General features: G+C 26.3%; 1 protein-coding gene across 2 annotated transcripts in view; it reads left to right on the top strand.

The window, feature by feature from the left end:
* LOC100198170 (sodium channel protein type 4 subunit alpha) overlaps positions 1-19,109 on the top strand; it is a 33,439-nt gene extending 14,330 nt beyond the window's left edge. For both annotated transcript variants that reach the window (XM_065800436.1, XM_065800437.1), the window contains exons 10-21: positions 1,968-2,156; positions 3,085-3,429; positions 3,652-3,855; positions 4,065-4,110; positions 6,216-6,607; positions 6,793-6,966; positions 10,801-10,905; positions 11,009-11,284; positions 12,657-12,707; positions 12,845-13,093; positions 16,937-17,207; positions 17,866-19,109. In XM_065800436.1, the coding sequence (XP_065656508.1) occupies positions 1,968-2,156; positions 3,085-3,429; positions 3,652-3,855; positions 4,065-4,110; positions 6,216-6,607; positions 6,793-6,966; positions 10,801-10,905; positions 11,009-11,284; positions 12,657-12,707; positions 12,845-13,093; positions 16,937-17,207; positions 17,866-19,010 (3,447 nt within the window). In that variant the 3' untranslated portion in view covers positions 19,011-19,109. The remainder of the gene's footprint in view (positions 1-1,967; positions 2,157-3,084; positions 3,430-3,651; positions 3,856-4,064; positions 4,111-6,215; positions 6,608-6,792; positions 6,967-10,800; positions 10,906-11,008; positions 11,285-12,656; positions 12,708-12,844; positions 13,094-16,936; positions 17,208-17,865) is intronic.
* The last annotated feature ends 3,651 nt before the right edge of the window (positions 19,110-22,760 follow it).

A 22,760-nucleotide genomic window follows, 5' to 3' on the forward strand; every position in this document is an offset into this window, starting at 1 on the left:
TCTTTAAAAGTTGTATTTATAGTTATCTCTTAGCCAATACAGTCTCTTTGTAACTGTTTTGAAAAAATAAACAGTTACAAAGAGAACTAAAGTCACTTGACAATATTTTTAACATGTTATAACGTTTCACTTTTTTTTATTAATTAATTTACTTTTTATTGAACCTTTTCTTGTTAGACGTATTTTAGTAGTCAGATGTTTAAATTTTTTTTCTTCAGTATTTTCACCCGAGAAAAAAAACCCCCAAAAAAACTATTATACCAAACTGCCGAAAACTATTATACCAAGACTACCGGGAAAAAACCGGAGGTTTTTTCCTGGTAGTCTCGGTATAATAGTTTCCTGGTAGCCTTGCGGATGACTGAAATAGTTTTTATTTCTCGTTTGAATCGTCCGCTATAATAATATATATGATATATATAATTATTAAAAAAAGGTTTGTCATTTCTTCCAATCAGGTTGATAAAACTTTTGAAATTCTTTAAAGTTTGCTTTAGTTTTTGTTCAACAAAATTTTTTTTTTTTTTAATTTTTTTTAGAAATATGTAAACTGATGTTTTTCAATAAGCATTAACTGTTTACTTGTACAAGTAATCTTTAAACCTAGCTTTACAAGTAGTTGCGCAAGTAATTTGTACATGTTACTAGTTCTTATGTATAAGTTATCTGTACTCTTGATTAGTATATAGTTTTTAAGATATAATTGATCTACATGGTGTGCCAAAAAAGTGGTACGATTTATTTTTTTAGACTACAACACTTATGAAAAAGTGACAGTAAGAAGCATAATTACTGAGTACTGAGTAATATACGAATAATTACAGTATCCAGAATGTTCAAGTGAAAAATTGTTCAAAATAACCTCCTTGCTGCTTGATGCATTTTTGTAGTCTTGCATGCCATTGATCAATTTCTTTCGCAATAGTATCTTGTCTCACACGATCCCAACAATATAAAATTCGTTTACACAAGTGAGCTTCATCCCTAATTTCCACTCCGTTGTACACTTTCTCCTGTAGTATTTTCCAAATCAAATAGTCTAACGGGTTAAAGTCAGGCGAGTTTGAGGGCCATACATTTGGTGAAATAAGATAAAGAACTTTACTCCTCAAAAATGTTATTGTGCTTCTTGCACGATGTGATGGAGCAGAATCTTGTTGAAAAGTGTAGTGGTAATTACCAAAAATTCGCTCGCAGTCAGGTAGTAAACATTGCTGAAGTATAGTATTTTGGTAATATTGAGCATCGATTTTGGTGCCTGGTTCAACAAAATGAATTAATCCTTTATGGTGTTTAGTGACACCGAGACTGACCATAACACTTTTTTTGGCAACATACTATATGTTGTCTTTTTTGAGCATCAGTCAACTTCTGAACACATTTTTTTTTTAACACCTTTAAATTGAAAGATTTAACAAATCTACAAACAGATGAATGTGATATTCCATTTCTCCATGTTATCATCCTTGGCGATAAATGTTTCCATGGTGAACCAACAGGACTAACTATCATACGGCCTCTGTTTTCTGGTGTATTAACAGTTGGGCGCCTCCCACTACCAATTCGTCTATCGGCAACACCTGTCTGTTGAATACGTTGTAATACACGATTTACTGATTTACATGCTTATTCGCATGTTATTCTGAAATGCAATAAAACATTCAAATATAACATTAATCTTAAATACAATACCATTATTACTATAGCATGAACACCTATATGATGCAAAACAGTGTGTAACACTAATCTATATCTAGCAAAAAACACTAATCTATATCTAGCAAAAAAGAACAAAAAAAGAACATTTCTAATGTTTTTGCAATTTAAAAAAACTTCTAAAAATACCGTACCACTTTTTCTCACACACCCTGTAAATAAAAATCTGAAAAAACTTAACTATGATAGTTTGACAAAGTTTACTACTGTCAGGTATGTTAAAATTTTAATTTTTTAATTTATTTTTTGAGGTTTTTACTGGAATATTTATTCTTGAAATGATAATGAAGTTGTTTGCATTATCACTACGAGGGTATTTTGAAAGCAAATGGAATCTCCTTGATGGTTTACTTGTAATTATTAGCATTATTAACATTTTGTTGGTTTTTTTTACAAACATTCCAAAGGGAACACTTAAAATGCTGAAAGTGTTTCGCTTGGTAAGTATTTTATCTAATTGTTGATTGGTTTGTTTTTATATGTAATTTTTAAATATGCCATAAGTTTGTTACATCAAATAAAAAATTTTATGAGTTTATTTTAAATTATTTTATTTTAAAAAATTTTAATATCTTTAAAAATTTGATTGGCAGTTTTTAATTATAGTTCGTTTTTTTATTTATCTGTTTTTTTTATATGGCGTTTTTTTTTAGGTAGCATTTTTCTACATATATGTAAAACATTTAAAGAGGTTATTTTTTCTACATAAACATATACATTTTAGGAGATTATTTTCAGGATCTTTTTTTTAAGAAAAAAATTGTTGTACTTGACTTTATGACTTCCAAAACACCATTTTTGGCAAACATATCATGGTTGGGATTAATCTCAGTACTCCTCCATAGTGTTTGTAATAAATTGATTTTAAAAATAAAGTTTGTTACTTATTTTACTAATTTATTGCGAAAAAAAAAAAAGAAAAAATAAGAAGTAAAAGAAAAGAAAAAATATTAGACCATAATTGTCTTATAACAGCTAAATGGCTGAAATGGTCTGGAAGTTGATATTGTTGTATTGGTGTATACTTAAAAACATTTGAAAAATTTAAAAAATATTTGAAAATCTTGTGAAATTATATATTAGTATTTTAATTTTTTATTTGTTAACTTGGTTTCCAATCTCATAACTTGGAAACTTGAACTTCTACTTAAATAGTTACTTTATTTTTGAACCATTTTGAACTTCAATTTATTCCATCATTCATAAAGAGTTGAAAATTGTAATATTTGGTTTTTAAGTACATTCATTTTCTTTTTATCTAACTTTTGTTCTTGTTAAATGGGACAAAAGTCCCTAATTTTTAGATGTTTTTGTTAAAATTTTTTGAAACAGTTGAAACAGAAAATTTTTTGTTTGTACAAATTTTAGTTGCGAATTCTCAAAGTGACTCAATCATGGAAGGGAATGGGTCAGTTGCTGGCAACAATTTCCAACAGTTTAAATGCACTAGTTTATGCAGCAATCATACTTGCTTTAGTGATATATATTTTTTCTGTTATTGGGATGCAACTTTTTCGAAAGTATTATACTGTTCAAAATTTTTCAGCTGGTGAAATTCCACGCTTTAACTTTACTGATTTTGGAAATTCTTTAATGATGATTTTTCGTATTTTTTGTGGAAAGTGGATTGAACCTACATGGGATTTGATTTCACTTACTACTCCAGCATCCATGTTGTTTATTTTTTTTGTATTTGTGACTGGAAGATGGATAGTATGTGATCTTTTTAACCTAAAAATTGTGTAAACAATATAGTTGTAATAACATAGTAATAATAATTACAATAATAATAATAATAATAATAATAATAATAACAATAATAACAATAATAATAATAATAACAAAGTTATAATTAATAAATATTGTAACAATATAATAGTAATAAAAATAATTTGGAAAATAATAAAAAGTTGTAAGAGTTTATTGCAACATTAGGTTTTAAACCTGTTTTTGGCACTTTTGTTAAATGCATTTTCTGCTTATGCTATGAAAAAAACAGCCAGTGAATCAAATGAAAATGATAGTAAACCCAAATCATTTACAATTTCAAGATTTATTGAATGGGCAAAAAGCTACAAAGAAAAAAGTTTCAAATCTGATTTTGTTATAAAGAAACCATCATTAGCACCACAAATAATGGTATTTCTACTTTCTATGTGGATTTGTTTAAATATTTTTTCTTTATTTGTATGTTGTTACATAATGCTATCAATTTTTGAAAGAAACAACAGATGCATGTTTTACCTGATTTGTTTACTTTTTATAAATGTTTAATTTTATAATAATATTGTCAGGATAAATGTAACATTATATATAAACTAACAGTATATTTTTTTGATTTAATATAGCACATGGAAATGCAGCGTGGGGAAGTGTCAGTATTTGATGGATATGGTTAGTTTTATTAACTTTAAGTTTTAATAGAACTTTGTAACTTTTATCTTAGAGGGTAGAATTAGGACATCATGAAGCTTTTTGTCATTTTTATAAAACTATTATTATTAAAATTAGCATTACAAAGAATTAAAGGTCACATTACAGAGCATTAAAAAACAACATTACAGAGAATTAAAAGTTAATTTAAGCTAAACGCTAATTTTAGTTCTCAAAAGTTGAAATTAGGTTGCTAATAAAGTTATGTTTTAAATAAAACAAAGATATTTTTTCCATACAAAGATCTCTGGAACTTTTAGAAGAAATTCAAACTCAAACTATTCTTTGGATCTTAATCCAAGATTTTACTATTGCTTCTTCTACTATTGTCGGTTTAGGTTAATAGTAATATATTCTGTGTACAATGTCTAATGATACATTTTATGTGCACTTGTTACCACCAATATATCACTATTGCCTTATTAGTGCAACATTGTCTACATTAACTATTGTGGACTTAGCAGATCTAAATCCGCAGTAGTTGATACGTAAATTTGATGTTTTATTAAAAAATAATTTAAATCTACCTATAGTAAAATAAGATAGAAGTAAATGTTATACAATAATTGTTTTTTATAGTTGTTATTACCAATTTTATTTAATAAATAATATTATCAATCATCGTTTAGATACTTACAAATATAAAAAAATTCAAAACGCAAAACTTTTCCAACCCAAATTTTTTATATATGCACATTTATGTACACTCATAATACTTTATGTATGCACACGCAAGTGTTTCAATTGTCAGTCAATGAGTGTACTTTTCTCATCGTTTAAAAGGGATCAAAAGTGCCATATCCGATATTGGTCAAAATGAAACCATTATGTTGGGGCCATCAGTTATGATTGCTAAAATTGGATTAGGCAAAAGTTCTACCTCCCTCAGAGAAGATTTGAGTTAGAGTTCTTAAAAAACATTAACAAAAGACAAATTGCTGATTTATACTGAATCCTGAAAACATACATACATACATAAATACATACATTCATACATATATATATACATACATAAATAAATATATATAAACATTTATCTCTCTCTCTCTTTATATATATATATATATATATATATATATATATATATATATATATATATATATATATATATATATGTATTTACACTTCTAGTTGGCATTTACGGAAACATGTTTTTTTTATTCCCGCAAAGTTTTTTTTTTTTCCTTTTTTTCTGCTATTTTTATCATATTTATATATATATTTTTTTAATTTTTATTTCATTTCTATTTTAAACTATACATATTTAAGTTTATTATTTTATTATAAAAATATATTTTTTATATTTGTTTTTGTTATTTTTATTTATTTATTATATATTATAGTTCATTTTTTATTTTATCTATTTACAAAAACGAGTAATTGCAGTAATATAACCATATTTAAACCTTGCCATAACCCAACCTGAAGTCTTATCTTGATGCTGACCCTAACCAAACCCTCAGTTGATGTAGTAGCACTCCATTGTGAGTCAGGCTATTTGATAGTCTATATATATACTTTTTGCTCTCTATAAAAGTTGCTCATGGGGACATTTTTGTTTTACAAATAAACATTGCTTATTGGGACAAAAAAATATCCCTGATATGCTAATGTCCCGATAAGTCTTTGTTTTTTTGTAAAATCTGTCCGTGTAAGTGATACTTTTGTAAAATCTGTCCATGTAATGTGATATATATATATACACTGTGATATATATATATATATATATACATATATATATATATATATATATATATATATATATATATATATATATATATATATATATATGTCTTTACATATGTATATATCTATATATATATCTATATGTATATATATGTATGTATGTCTTTATATATATATATATATATATATATATATATATATGTATATATGCATATATATAAATGTATATATATATATATATATATATATATATATATATATATATATATATATATATATATATATATATATATATATATATATATATATATATATATATATGTGTGTGTGTGTGTGTCTATATACAGTGTTTATATTACACACACATATATATGTTTAAGGAAATAGAAGTTACTCTTCAAAGAAAACATATTTCAAAGATCTTGTAGACCAGTCAAATGGTCCAGGAAGAAACAAAGTTAATAGTTTATCAACATATTCTGAAAGTATTGTGGTTGGGAATAGCACAAGTCATTCGAACAGCAATAAAAGTTTTTATAAGAGAGGACATTCTTCATCATCTGTTCAAATAGAAATGAAGCGTGAAAAAACTTATGTTGATGATTGCTTGTGCGATATATGCTACCAATGGAACTGTTTTTATTCCAGCTATTTAAACTCAACAATGAGAAGAAGTTGGCACAATGCACGCTATTTGTTCCAACAACTTATTGATTACAAATACTTTGAGGGAGTGGTTTTATTTCTGATTGGGTTTAGTAGCATTACTTTGGTAAACAAAAGTTTTTGCTTTACATTTAATGTTTTTTTTGCTTGTAATCTTTATATATATGTGTGTGTGTATATATATATATATATATATATATATATATATATATATATATATATATATATATATATATATATATATATATATATATATACATAAATTAACTGTATGAAAATTTTACTTTAAAGGTGTTTGAAGATATTTATCTTTCTGATCGCCCAATGCTGCAAAAATTTATTTTGTACTGTAATTATTTCTTTGCTATTGTATTTACTCTGGAGTTTTTAATCAAAGTTTTTGCTATGGGATTGGTCAAGTATTTTACAAATCTATGGAACCTTTTGGATGTTTTTATTGTAGTTGTATGTTGTTGTTTTTTTCTCATTTTATTTATGCTATTTTAAACACTTTCTTGGACAATATATTATAAAAAATTAATGTGATAGAGTTTTATTGGGTCTTATTAGAATGTTAAATTTATTGTAACTTAATAATAATTTCTATAAACACAAAACTCAAAAAATGCAACCTTATAGAAAAGAAGTTATTACTCTTAAAGATATTTTTACTTTGATTTTTATTGTCTCATGCTGTATTTATTATTTTGCAATATTTTATTTACTTTATTTTCCTTTTTTTATCTTATGTTTTTTTTATGTGCGTTCACATAGCACAATCTAACAACATTTTTGTTTATGTTAATTTTTTAATGCTTCTTACATAATTTTGGTATGCTGATTTCAGTGATACCATTGGTTTTGCTCTATCATCAAGATTTTCTGAGAATAAGCATAAAGTATATTTTGAAGTTTTCATATACTTGTAATGCGTTTATAACATTATATATATGCTGATTTTAACTCATTCTCTCCACTGAGCCACTGACAGTGGCTAGTGGATTTGTTTTCCTTTCCGGCGAGCCACTGTCAGTGGCTTTGTATATTTTGTGTCTTTTTTCTATAATCCCACTTTTAAAAGTACTTTTCCTGATTCTAGTTTTTTATGTATTCAATCGTCACTTCCTTTGTTATTATTTATGTTTATTTATGTTGATTTAAAGCATTTTTTTAATAAATATTAGCACATTTTGGGTACGATTTTTTTAACAAATGCTACTGAGAGAATGAGTTAACTATATTCTTTTGTTTATTTTCAGTTTAACTAATTACAACTGTTATATGAAGTGGTGAATATGTATAGTAGATCCTGCAAGCTTTGTCCTGACTCATTCTGTTATGTTTGTGGTTACTATATTAGTCCAGCACAAACTAAACATAAGATTGTCAGTGGTACAAAATTCTTTACCGCATATCATGCTTATTTTGGCATGGCTATGGAAGGTCAGGACAAATCGTGGACACCACACTACAGTTGTGGCAGCTACAGATCAACTCTGGAAGGATGGCTCCGTGGAATCCGAAAAGCAATGCCCTTTTTAATTCGAGAATATGGAGAGTATAAAAAGCCGAAGGATAGGCTGACTCTAGTTTATTCAAGTATACCCTCTTCTATTGGACCAGTTCCACACAGTGATGAATTGCCTGTTCCTAAGCCATCTCAATCTGAAGTAGCAGTTGCATAACATTCTGATGTAGACACACTGGATGAACTTCGTGATGACTGTAATTTCAGGGAAATGAATGATTCACCTCATTTCCCTAACCAACAAGAACTTGATGACTTAGTACAAGATTTAGGTCTCACTAAATCAAATGCAGAACTTCTGATATCATGTTTGAAAGAATGGATTTTATTAGATCCAATTTGCAGAACCTCAAAATACCGAAAAAGACATGAAACATTTGTATCCTTTTATGTAGAATCAGAATCACTGTGCTACTGTCATGACATTTGTGGTCTTTTCGATGACATTGGTATTGTTCACAATCCTGAAGAGTGGAGGTTGTTCATTGACAGTTCAACAAGAAGTCTAAAGGCAGTTTTGCTCCATAACGGAAACCAATTTCCTTCGAATCCAGTAGTTCATTCTGTTCATCTAAAGGAAGACTACAAGAACATGGAGTTGTTTCTTGAGAAAATCAACTATGACAGTTACAAGTGAGATGTATGTGGAGATTTTAAGATGCTAGCGCTTCTTCTCGGTTTACAAGGAGGATACACAAAGTACTCATGTTTTCTTTGTTTATGGGATAGCAGGGCTGCAAACCAGCACATCAATAGATGTGAGTGGCCAGTGAGAGAACATTTACAGCCTGGTTCGCACAATATTGTTAATCAATCCCTGATACCTGTTGAAAAGATCTTACTACCAGTACTTCACATTAAATAGGTCTTGTCAAACAATTTGTTAAAGCGTTAAACCCAGCTAGTGCAGCGTTCCATCATATTCGGCAGATATTTCCAAAGGCGTCAGATACAAAAATTTCAGCAGGTGTATTCCTTGGTCCGCAGATTAAAGTTATATTGGCATGTAAGGAGCTGGAGGACAAAATTTCTGTTGAAAAAGAAGCATGGGTTGCGTTTAGACATGTTGTTCATAGTTATTTAGGCATCAATAAGAGTAATAACTATTCCATTAGCTCTTTGTTAATTAAAGATTCAAAGTAATAACTTTGAATCTTCAATTAACAAAGAGCTAATGGAAAACTTAATTGTACAGTACGCAGATATAAAATGCAGAATGTCAATAAAACTACATTACCTGCATTCACACTTGGAATTTTTTAGACCAAATTTAGGTGATTTTAGTGAAGAGCATGGAGAATGTTTTCATCAAGATATCCATGCAATGGAGAAAAGATACCAGAGCAGATGAGATGCAGCTATGATGGGTGACTACACTGGTGTTTGATACCCAATGATAACAAACTTCATTAAAGAAAACCACGTTCTACTGTTCACTTCTAGTGTTTTTTGAGCTTTTGAGAGACTATTACATTAGAACATAATGTAACATTATGTAATATATGTATATAACGAGATATATATGTATATAACATGACGTTTTATAACATAACATATGATTTTTGAACTAGTAAATGTTATATATTGACTAAAGTTGTATCTCATGCAATATGATTAATATTAATATGTTTAATTGAATTTTTGGTTTTATGATCAAATGGTTGATGCAATAAAAAAACCAATGTCATATCCAGACTCAGCATACTCAAATTAAATAAGAAACATCAAAAAAATTTGATAAACAGAGGAAAAAAATTTTTTTGTTACATTGTGTAGTTCAATTAGTTAGGGATAGACATAGCAAGTGTACATATATTGACTGATTTACTTTTTTTATGTAGTTTTTATGTGCTTTTAAATATACATTTATTAACTGAATTAGTTAGGGATATACAGCGAGTGTACATACATTGGCTGATTTACTTATTTTATGTATTTTTTATGTGCATTCAAATATACATTTATTGACTGAATTAGTTAGGGATAGACATAGCTAGTGTACAAATATTGACTGATTTATTTAACCATGGGCTTGTGTTTTAACTAATTTCACAGAATTTTTTAAAACACGTCAAGCAAAATGTAAAAAATTTCAAATGCTCTGAAAAAGATTATGATGTGCAACACACATCACAATCTTTCTCAGTGAAAGGTTAATCCTTCTCAGTGGAAGGCTGCTTGACACCGATGAACCATCACCAGAGATAGACCAGTGCCTAGTAGCACCAGTAATGATTCATCTCCATTTCATAAGAAAAAGAAATGTAAATGAAATGATTAAATCAAGCTCTAAAGAAATTATGCACACATATGAAGATATGGATATATAAACATAAAAGAATAATACAAGACATTAAAAACAAAATAGAAAAAATAATAGAAAACAAATTTGAATGTAATACAAATGATATATGTAAATACATATTATTGATGTTATTTTAATTAATAGAAATAAAGATAAATAGTTACTGTTGTATACATAGTTTCAAAACTTAATAATCAAAACTAATTCAGTTTAAACATTTTTTTCATATTATAATAGTAGTCCAACACTGTGTATGTATGTATATATGTATGTATGTATGTATGTATGTATGTATGTATGTATGTATGTATGTATGTATGTATGTATGTAAAATAATATTGTCAAAATAATATAATATCATTGTAAAATGGTCTGTAGTATATATTTTATCTTTTTAAAAGACTCTATGTTTTTGTTATAGTTTTTATTTTAACTTTAGTTTTATGAATTTTTAACTTTATTATAGATTTCCTTAACTTCTTTATTTGGCTCAAACAAAAAGCTCAAAGCGCTTCGATCACTAAGGGGACTGCGTCCTTTGAGAGCTATTGCGCGATTTAAAGGAATGAAGGTACCACAATCTTTCTTTTTTAAACTTTTTTTTAGATGGGAACATTCCTCATGATGTATCAAGAATTTGTATAAAAAACCTTTTTTATATTTTTTTTATCTAGATTGTTGTTAATGCATTGTTAGCTTCAATTCCATCAATTGCTAATGTTTTGTTTATTTGTCTTATATTTTGGCTGATATTCAGTATTATTGGGTTTAATTTGTTCGGCGGTAAATTTTCTTATTGTGCAAATGCTACAAATCAAGTTGTAAGACTATCAAAAAGTTTTGGCATCAAAACTAAAGCTCAATGCTTAAACAATTCAAACTTTTATTGGGTTCAAAAAACAATTAATTTTGACAGTTCCATAAATGGCTTTTTAGCATTATTCCAAACTGTAAGTATTTAAGTGCCTGCAAAATATTTTAAATAAATTCCATAAATAAAAATATATAAATAAGTGCCATAATATAATTTTTTAATTTCTACTTAGTATTATGGATATATTTCTGCTAAGTAGCTGAAAGCCAATACATTTTTATGATTGCATAGAAAATTAAAACTAAAACAAAATAGAAATCAATTAAGCAACTTAGAAACATTGCAACTTAGAAACAAAATGTATGAAAGAATAAAACATTTTAACTATAAATAAATACATACATGATACATAATAAATAATATATATTATTTTGTAATTCACCTCCCCAAGGCCAAAAAGGCCACTACAGTTAAGAAGGCTGCTATAATTGTGGTTAGAACCCTCTCTTAACTCTGTAACTCTGAAACGTGAACCTTGATAAACAAGGCCGCTGCAGGGAGAAACAAGTTGAGCCTGATTCTACCAGGGACGAAGTGGAAATCAAACTTGGAACCTCTTGCTTATGAAGTGAGCGTTCTACCACTACACTGCTACCACATTTACATACATATTACATTACATACATATACATTACATACGCAAATACATATATAATAAATAAATACATAATAATATAAATAAATTTTCATTGTGTATTTTTTGTTATAACTTTACTTATTTTATTTTCTTTAGTTATAAATATTTGTTTATTATTTATAAATGTTTAAAGTTTTAACAATATTTTGATATATAGTTACTTTTATTTTATATGAATAAATTTTTTTTATTAAATAAATGCTTAGAATGTTATCAAGTCTATAAATTTAACTAATAATAAAAAAAGTGACTTATGCTTAGATTTATTTATAAAAGTCAAATTTTTTGTATTTAAAAGAACTTTAAATAACTGATATTTTATAATTATATTTTTTGTTTTCTAATAAATTCTAAAAAAAAATAACAACTAATAAAATCATTAAATTAATTCAATTTAAAGTATTTAAGATTATAAAGCATTAGCTATATTATTATATTTGAAATTTTGTGTTTGGTATATTATTATATTTATATATATAATAGTTATATATTTATAATTATATATTTGTTATTATATTTAATTGTTACAATAATAATTATTATATTTTAGCTATTTAAGAGATTTAAATTTTAATAATATTTAAATTTGAAACAACTTAATTATATTTACAGTAAAAATTAACAATAAGTTTTTATAAAAGGTATTGGTTTTAATTATTATAAGATTAATTAATGATATAATTATTAATAATTAAGTTAATAATATAAGTTATTAAGCTATGTTATGTAAAAGGATTTAAACTCACTGTTGTTGTTATTTTTAAACTAATTGTTGTTGTTGTTTTTAAACTAATTGTTGTTATTTTTAAAGGCAACACTAGAAGGTTGGTTTGATGTTATGGCGGATGCACAAGATGCAACTGTATAGTTTTTACTTTTTTGTTATTATCAGTCAGTTTCTATTATTTTGAAAAAATTGATATTGCAATTTTTATGTTTCTTAAACTTTGGACAACCAACCACAATATTGTTTTATTATATTTTTTATATGTATTTTAGGGAGTGGATAAACAACCACAGTATCGCTATAACTATGCAAATCAACTCTTTTTTGTTGCATTTGTTATATTAGGAAGATTTTTCTTTTTAAATTTATTTATTGGGGTCATTATTGACAATTTTAATAGACTGAAGCAGCAATATGAAGATGGTGTTGGTGTATTTTTAACCCCTGGCCAAAGAAACTGGATTAATACATTAAAATCTGCTTCCTTAAGAAAGCCAACATATAGATTAAGCAGACCACAAGTATTTATACATTTTTTACATATTTATATATATTTTTTGATAATTTTATGATAAAAATTTCATTTTAAATTCTATTAAAATTATTCTTATGTTTTTATTGAAAAAAAAAAAAAAACATTTTTGTATTAATTTTTAAATCAATCAATTTTAAAAATTTTTAAAAAATCAGTTTTAATTTAAATTATGAAACTTGTTAGGAGACTTACTAGCTTTTGAATTAGAGGTTTTACACCTTTAACAACACATTTATATATTCATAAAAAAGTGTTTTAGTTTAAAAAAATTGTTAAAGGTTTTATTTGTTTTTTTTTTAATCTAAATTTTATTTTTCAAAAATTATTATCTTTGCTTTGTAGCTAAATTTAAAATTAAATTATACCACATTGTTCTAAATTTTTTTCTTTAACTTTTTATACTAATTTTATTCAACTTGGTTTGTAAAATTCAAAACCTGAATTTGAAATTAAGTAAAGGAAAATTTAAGTTAAGTGCCTTTGGTAATAATTCCAGAACAAACATGTTGCATAAAGTTTAAAATGACTTTTAGTACTAAAATAAAAAAGTAAAATACTTTCAATAATAAAAGTGATAAAAAGTTATGTTATGATATGTAATATAGTTTGATAGTGATTATTTAAAATTATATTATCATAATGAATTGATTTTTTATAATATAAACTTATTGTATCTTATAAACTTATTGTATCTTAAAAACTTAGAATTTTTTTTTTCATTTTTGTGTTAATTATTATGTATTAATCCTCTTTACATTTAAGCTTTAATTAAGTTCTTTTTATAAATTATTATATTATACATTTTTGGGTAAATTGTATGTACGTATGTATATAATAATGTAATGATTTTTGGGTAAATTGTATGTATGTATGTATATAATAATGTAATTATTAAGCAGTGCAAGTTAATATAAATAATAAGACATGTTAATATCAAGTTTACTTTATGTTACTTTTTTAAATAATGTTATTTTATCATATTTATAATACATACCAGTAAATTTTGTTAAAAAAGTCATGCTCGCAAACTTTTAAATAGATTTCTGTTTAACTTTCTTCTAAATGCAACTGTTCGTTGTTGTTTTATTAACTTATATTTTAGTTTAATAATTTCCTATAAAAGGTTGCATAAAGTTGCTTATGATGGTCAGCCACATTAAAGCCTTTTTAAATATTCTGCTAAAATCTAATGCTGAATTTGATTTAAAAGCAGTAAACATTAGAGGTATAGTAATACCATAATAGACATGAATAATGGTTCTATGATCAGTAATAAAAAAATAACAAGAAGATAAAAACTTTGATAGAATTTGAAAAGCTCTGAAAGCATTTACAATGATACGTGACATCCAACATTATGCAGGATCAGGTAGGTTTAAAAAAACAACTGCAGAGTGCAAAAACAGTCTCATATTTCGTTAAGTAAGAGTGAATCTTAAGTTTAGTAATTGTGGACTTATCAACACATTTTCAACTTAAAAAAATGTTTTTCTTCAAATGTAGTTAGAAACATTTTCTTATGAAAAACATAAATGTTTTTCATAAGAAGCATAAGTTCTCTAACAATTACATAAACACTAATTAGTGTTTATGTAATTGTTAGAGAACTTATGCTGACAGCCAGAGATTAGCTTACAAGTTTAAGGTGTTGAATGGTTAAAAATTTAACTATTATTAAATCATTCTTACTTTCCCCTCAAAGCACAGGTTTGGAATAAAAGGGTGTTAAAATGACCAAAAACAGCTTACTTCATAAGTTTTGAGGGCAAAGCAAACATAATCATTTTAAATCAATTTATTTGTCTATGTCTGTTTAATGTTTCTAAGGTTTTAAACAGAATAAAATAATAGAAGTTAATGTTAAAATTAAAAAGTTTAAATTAAAAAAAAAAAAGTTAAAGTTAAAATTTAAATAACATTTACAACAATTCTTAATGTCATGGAAACAGACCTTTTTAAAGCTTGATCTCTTCTTTTAGAACCTTCAAAGTCAAGTTGTTAAATATAAGCTGCAGCTTCAGATAGTAAATAGCTTTAGCAATAAACTAAGCATGATGATCAGCTGCAGTTTTCCTGATTTTAAAGAAGGGATTAAATTACTAGTTCAACTATTTCATCCAGCTCTTTTTTATTTTACCATCTATCTTGTCCTACAATCTTATTAAGATCGTAGGACTAATTAAATTAATAAATTCTTAACTACACGATGCTTGCTAATTTTAGAAGATATTTATTCAATTTGTTGGATATCTTTACGAGCGAACCTTTTCTGATTCCTACTTGCAGTTGTATTAAAACAAAAGTCTTCTACCTTTGATTTTAGTTTGTATTCTTTTAGTAAGACCATAACACCAGTGTATTGATTCTCATTAAAGGATGAAGGTAGAAGAATTTCACAAATTCTCACACTTAATGTTTGCAAGATCTACTAGTTTGTCAATATTAAACATTTTCCCTGAAACTTTTTTTATAAAGAGTTTATGCATTATTAAAATGTATAAAACATGTATAAGGAAAATTATTAATGAGATAATTGCATTTTTTATTTTAGTTAATATATTTTTAATTTTTTTTTTAATTTTTTTGAATATTTCTTTTTCATTTTTTTACGAATTATATCTTTTATAAGACAGTTAATGTATGGCAGTTATATGTTTGAAATTAACACTACTTTTTGTTAGAACAAACCACTTTTTGCATAAAATTTAGTAAAACATCTCTTAACGGGCAATATTTTCAGTATGTACATATATTGGTTCATTTTGGTAATAGGCTTACCAAAAAAAGCCATCTCAAAACCAATCACTAAGTTCAAAACCAGAATTTAAATATGAATCTAAAATCAGATACTATAAAAATTTCAGGCGATTTCTATTTTGTAAGCAAACAAGTTTTTTACAAAATAAAGTATTCCTGAATATAGCTGATATAGTGCTTTAATTTCATTCACACAGGTCTTTTTTTTTATTCACACAGGTCTTTTTTTTTATTCACACAGATCTTTTTTTTCATTCACACAGGTCTTTTTTTTCATTCACACAGGTCTTTTTTTTCATTCACGCAGGTTTTTTTTTCATTCACACAGGTCTTTTTTTTCATTCACACAGGTCTTTTTTTTTATTCACACAGGTCTTTTTTTTTATTCACACAGGTCTTTTTTTTCATTCACACAGGTCTTTTTTTTTCATTCACACAGGTCTCTTTTTATTTGTGGAATTTTATCACAAGTTATTATCTTCTCATTATTACCAAAATAAACAAGTGCGAATTTTATATTTGAAAAGCACCGTCTAATGTACGATATATGCTTGTATATTTCATATACAAGCATATATCGTATTTTTATATCGTAAATAACATATTATATTGTTTTATTTATACTGCCTCCTATGTAACTAGTTAAATTAGTTAAATAGTTAAAAGCAACGCTGTATGTATCATATTATAAACAATGTATCCTATTATAAACAATGTATCCTATTATAAACAATGTATCCTATTATAAACAATGTATGCTATTATAAACAATGTATCCTATTATAAATAATGTATCCTATTATAAACAATGTATCATATTATAAACAATGTATCCTATTATAAACAATGTATCATATTATAAACAATGTATCATATTATAAACAATGTATCATATTATAAACAATGTATCATATTATAAACAATGTATCCTATTATAAACAATGTATCATATTATAAACAATGTATCCTATTATAAACAATGTATCATATTATAAACAATGTATCATATTATAAACGATTTTTAGTCAATTTAAAATGTAAATTATACTATTGTTGTCTTTTCCATTTTTAGGAAAAATGGTGTGCAGCATTGTTTGACTTTGTTCGCACAAGATACTTTGAATTTTTTATTATGGGTGTTATTTTCTTAAACATGATTACAATGATGATTGAGCATCATAACCAAAGTAATCAAGTGGCTTCAGCTTTAACCTATTTGAATTATTTATTTACAGCTGTATTTGCATTTGAGTGTGTGGCACTACTTGTGTGCATGAGATTTAACTACTTTAGAAGTCGTATGAACATTTTTGATTTACTTGTTGTGCTTGTTTCGATTATTGGTATGGCTTCTTGTTTGGTTTTTTATGTTTATGAAAATTAATATAAATTTATTTATATCATTAAAAGCAATATATATATATATATATATATATATATATATATATATATATATATATATATATATATATATATATATATATATATATATATATATATGTATATATTATATACACATATATATGTATATATATATATACATATATATACATAAATATATATATATATATATATATATATATATATATAAATATATGAGATTCACACACTCACTCACACACACACACACACACACACACACACACACACACACACACACACACACACACACACACACACACACACATTTAAAGAGAAAGGCCACTAATTATCAACCATTCTAAAAATGGTTGAATTTAAACGTTTTTTTCTAGTGGCAGTGTTGTGTTGGGTGATAGTATCTTTCCTAGTGTGTATCTCTTGTTCTTTTTTGCAATTATTATGTTCAAAATTTTAATTAGAATATTTCTAAAAAATCCTTTATAAGTCAATCAATAAAAGTATAAATGTTTCTCTAATATTCTAAAACATTTAAAATTATTAGGATTTTTATTTTATTGTTATCTGTTTTTTTTTTGCTTTTTTTTTGTATTTTTTCTTATAATTGTTTTTAATTTTTAGGTATTGTGTTGGATGCTTACAACTTAGATATTGGCGTTTCACCTGGACTTTTTAGGGTTGTTCGAGTGTTTCGGATTTCACGTCTTTTAAGATTCTTTGAAGGTGCAAAAGGAGTTCGAAAAATGATGTTTACAGTTGTTAAGTCAGGTCCTTCTTTAAGTAATGTTGGAACATTAATTTTCCTCATCACATTTATATACTCTGTAATTGCCATGAATCTTTTTGGTAGACTTAAACACCAAGGACCTATCACTCAGGTAACTAACTTTGAAACATTTGCAAGTAGTTTTTGTTTGCTTTTTCGAACCATGACAACAGCTGGTTGGAATGATGTACTTGATGCTGCAATGATTCAGCCTCCTCGATGTAATGCTAGTCTAAAAACAGACACTAGTGTCACTAGTGGAGACTGTGGAAATACAATAGTGGCAATTGTGTTTTTTGTATCTTACGTATTTTTTATTGTTCTCATCCTTCTTAACATGTATATTGCAGTTATTTTAGAAAATTTTAATCAGGCTCAATCTCAAGAGGAGGCTGGTTTAACAGAGGAAGATATTTTGGCTTATTATACAACATGGGAAGATTTTGACCCAAAAGCAACTCAGTTTATCAAATACAGTAAACTACCTGATTTTCTTCATGCCCTTGAGGGACCTTTGAGAATACCGAAACCAAATTATTGGTTTTTAGAACAAAGTGATATTCCTATTCGAGATCGTCAAAGATGTCATTGTTTAGATGTAATGATATCGTTAATTAGACGCGCTTTAGGGGAAGCAAGTTGTGAAGAAAGCGATGGTGTGAAAATTGTGATGAAAAAAGTAGAAGAGCGATATAAAAAAGTCTTTCCACTGTGGGCGAAAGAAGCTATTGTCGAAACAATAAAGCAGCGTCTTAAAACAGAAAACACTGCTGCCAGAAGGATCCAAAGAGTATTTCGAAGACATTTATTAATGGACAATATTCAAACAATTACAGCATCTAAAAATATTGGCGTTAGATCAAGAGAAAAAACATTATGGAAAATTGAGCGTTTGATAACAGTGCTATGGAAAACAAAGTTTGAATATCAGAAATTCATTAAAGAGAGTAACGAAGAAGAAGAAACAGAGAGAGAAGATGATAACACAACTAGAGTTTAAAAAATGCATTTTATTATTAACGACTTATATTTTTAAATGCATTATGTTTATATATTATAGTATATATTTTTGTATATCAAAAAAGTACGCTGGCTTTTATCTAAGTCTATTCGTTTACTTTTTTTCTCGAATATTTTTCGTTTTTTTACGTTTTTGAGTTGACTTTTCCGTATAATTAACCATAAATCTTCTAAAATGTTTAATTTTTACCAGTTTGATATTTACCAGGGGGTTGCTTTGGATTTTTTGATTGGTGACAAATAAAATCTTTGAGAACCAAAAAATTTATGTTCTGCAATGTTGGTAAAAAAAAAAAAAATAATACTAAAATTTACATAAGGAAATAATTTTTTTCAAAAGCAACATTACATTTACACTGTTTCAGTACAATTTTAAAGCCTAGAAAATATATTGCTTTTGCTGTGCGTCTTTTTAAATTATATATGTAATTAAGAAATAACTAAAAAATCAAATCGGTCAGATAAAACAATTGTACGAAAAAACTTTTCTTTTTTTTTTTGCCAATTTTTTTTTTCTTTTGATCATTTAGTTTTAAACATTTAGATTAGAGCTGATTTCAAACTTCTAGGTTCTGAGCCAAAACTCTAACTACTGCGCCACGTTTGCTTTATATATTTCGCTCCCAAAAGACACGGGGTTTTTTGTGTTTTTATAGTTTAAGAGTTTTTTTTTTTTCCTAATTATTGTTTCTCAACCCTATTAACTCCAAAGCGCAAACCTTAAAAAACGTTAGTTGAATGCAATAACCCCAGGGACGTGGCGAGTTTGAACTCCGCATCTCTCGCTTAGAAAACGAGTGTGTTACAAATAAATCTTAGAAAGTGAGTGTGACCACCAAATCATGACCGCACGAAATTGAAATTTAAATTCAATTTAATTTGCTTTGAAGCAAATGAAAATCACGAAAAGATACTTGAGGCAACGAGGCTTAAAGTAAATTTAAACAGAACGTGCTTCGAAATTTATTTTTACAATCTGCAACTTATCCGTAGAGTTTTTCCATGAATTGTAAGGAATTTGATGCATCTATCCTCATTTTATGAAAGCACAATTTTGATGGTTTCAAAAACCATCAATATCTCAAAAACCAAAATCCATGTTAAAAGTAACAACAAATAAAGTAGTAATAAACAAAAATAAAAAGTAAAAACAAAAGTTGGCTACCACAAGTTTTAAAATATGTATATAGCACCAGATCTGAGTTTAATCTTTTTATTTTTTCTAGCAGATTGTTGACGAGATTGCAGCTAAAAGCTAAACTTCTGCGAAATACTTTTGACATATGTTGCCCGTGAGTTTTTTTATGCTTCTTTTCAAACTTTTTTCATTATATATTTTACCTTTATTTTCACTTTTTAAACACATTTACTCTTGATCTGTATTCTCAAACTAGATATTGACACGTTAGCTCATCAAGTTCATATCAATTCTTATTTAAAAAGGTTCAGTACTCAAATGGACAAAACTAATCTTAAATTTTGCCAATTGCAAGATCTTTTTAATTGTCTTAAAAAAGAAATAAAAGCGCAGGTTTTGATAAAATTAGCGTCAATGTTGTGAAATATGTACCTGATGTCATTAAGCCATCGTTATTTCATATCTTTAAAGTTTCTTTAAAATCAGGTATTGTTCTTGATAATTTATAAATTGCCCTTATTTCAAACTACAGATCATTTTCTACCTTGTCTTTTTCTCTAAATTACTTAAGCGTATAATGTGCAATAGACTCTACGATTATCTAACAAAGAACGACATGTATAAAAAACAGTTCGCACTGTAATAAAACTCTGTAATATTTATCAGACTTTTTCCGTTGTTATGTTACGGAAAAAATCCGTTTTCAACAACTTGCAGTCTTTTACTTATACTTTTAAGACTTTAGAGAATAATCACATCATTTTATATGATTTTGTCCGTATTTATGATAAGGAGAAGTTCCGTAACTTTAAACTTTAACCGTATAATTTAGTATAGCTTTAACCGTATAATTTAGTATACTTTAGTATAGCCTCTAATTTACAGAGCACTATTTTTCTTTTTAGAAGAAATTATGCACGTATATAATTTCAAGTTAGAGATTTTAGTATATTTATGTTGGTTTTACTGGAACTAAAGTGTCATGTTTTTAAAGAAGTGCATTCACAAAAAATTCTCTTTAATTTAGATTAAGGATGCTGTTATAAATAGCTGTAGATATTTATTAAAGATAGGTACTTGTCAAAATTAGTTTCTTATATTAATAATATCTATGTAATATTAATTCTATATAATTTTATTATATAGAAATTATGGCATAAAAACCTTTTCTTATGTATTGAATTTTTTAAAGTTTACATTATTTAGTGTTACGCTTTTAGAGTATATAAAAGAAACACAAACAATATGCACTTTTAAAAATTCAATTCATAAGAAAAGAATCTTAAAGTATTGTAAATGAATAAAACATAATTTACTGATAAGCCAAGTTTTATTTACAATTTTATTTAGACATTATATTGAATTTGTGATTGACAGTGTATTTATTTGAGATGATTTATTTGTTTATAAAAAAACAAATAAATCATCTCAAATAAATACACTGTCAATCACAATATGTATATATATATATATATATATATATATATATATATATATATATATATATATATATATATATATATATATATATATATATATATATATATATATATATATATATATACAATGTAAGATGGTCTGATCTTTTTTAAAGGATAACGATTGAAATTCTACAACTATAAAATAATTAATAATGAGTTAATAGTTGTATAACTACTGTTTAAACTAACTAATTAAACTTGCGTCTGAATTATCTCCTTCCTCCTAGTAAATCATTCAATAAAAGATGGTGTGATAATGATATTGAGAGATGTAATAAATAGAAAACAACTATAAACTTTTAGTTATATATTTAATTGAAAATACTTTACAAATACTTTTTTAAGTTTCTAAATTAATACCTCCCCTTAGTAAATCGTTTAATGTAAGGTGGTGCGATAATGGTATAAAGTGACAATAATAGAAATTGTGAATAGAATAGTAACTGTCTATTTGTTGAATTAACGGAGTTTTTCCGTTCACCGGAACGGAAAAAATGAAATACGGAAAACATAAATTTTACAAAGAAAGTTCTGTATCTTTTTTCCGTTGATTTTTACGGAAAATAAAAACAACGGAAACCGTTAATTTATACGGAGAAAGTGCTGTCACTTTGCTGCCGGACATTCTTCTTTGAATCTACGGCGAATTTTTTAACAGTGTGGTTTCAAAAAAGTCTATTTAACTGAACAAGTCGTAGTCGAGCTAGACATTGAGATATCTGACGCTCTAAACAACGATTGTTATACATTAGGAGTTTTCATTGATCTATCCGAAGCCTTTGATACAGTAAATCATGAAACAAAAATTTACTTTGGTTCAAAGACTATCTAAAAAACAGAAGACAAAATATATGCTACGATTCAAAAATAACAGGTAAATACTCAATAACTTGTAGGGTTCTTCAGGGCTCTATTTTAGGGCCATTATTGTTTCTACTGTACATAAACGACCAATATTTCTCATCAAATCCTATAAATTTAATTCTATTTGCAGATGATTCCAATATTTTTATTTACACAAAGATATTAAGATACTTTTTAAACACGTTAATCAACAATTAGTTATCGTTAATGAGTGGTTTTTAAGTAACAAACTTCCTCTGAATGCTGT

The sequence above is a fragment of the Hydra vulgaris genome, chromosome 06 (assembly GCF_038396675.1).
Source record: "Hydra vulgaris chromosome 06, alternate assembly HydraT2T_AEP".
NCBI classification, from domain to species: Eukaryota; Metazoa; Cnidaria; class Hydrozoa; order Anthoathecata; family Hydridae; genus Hydra; species Hydra vulgaris.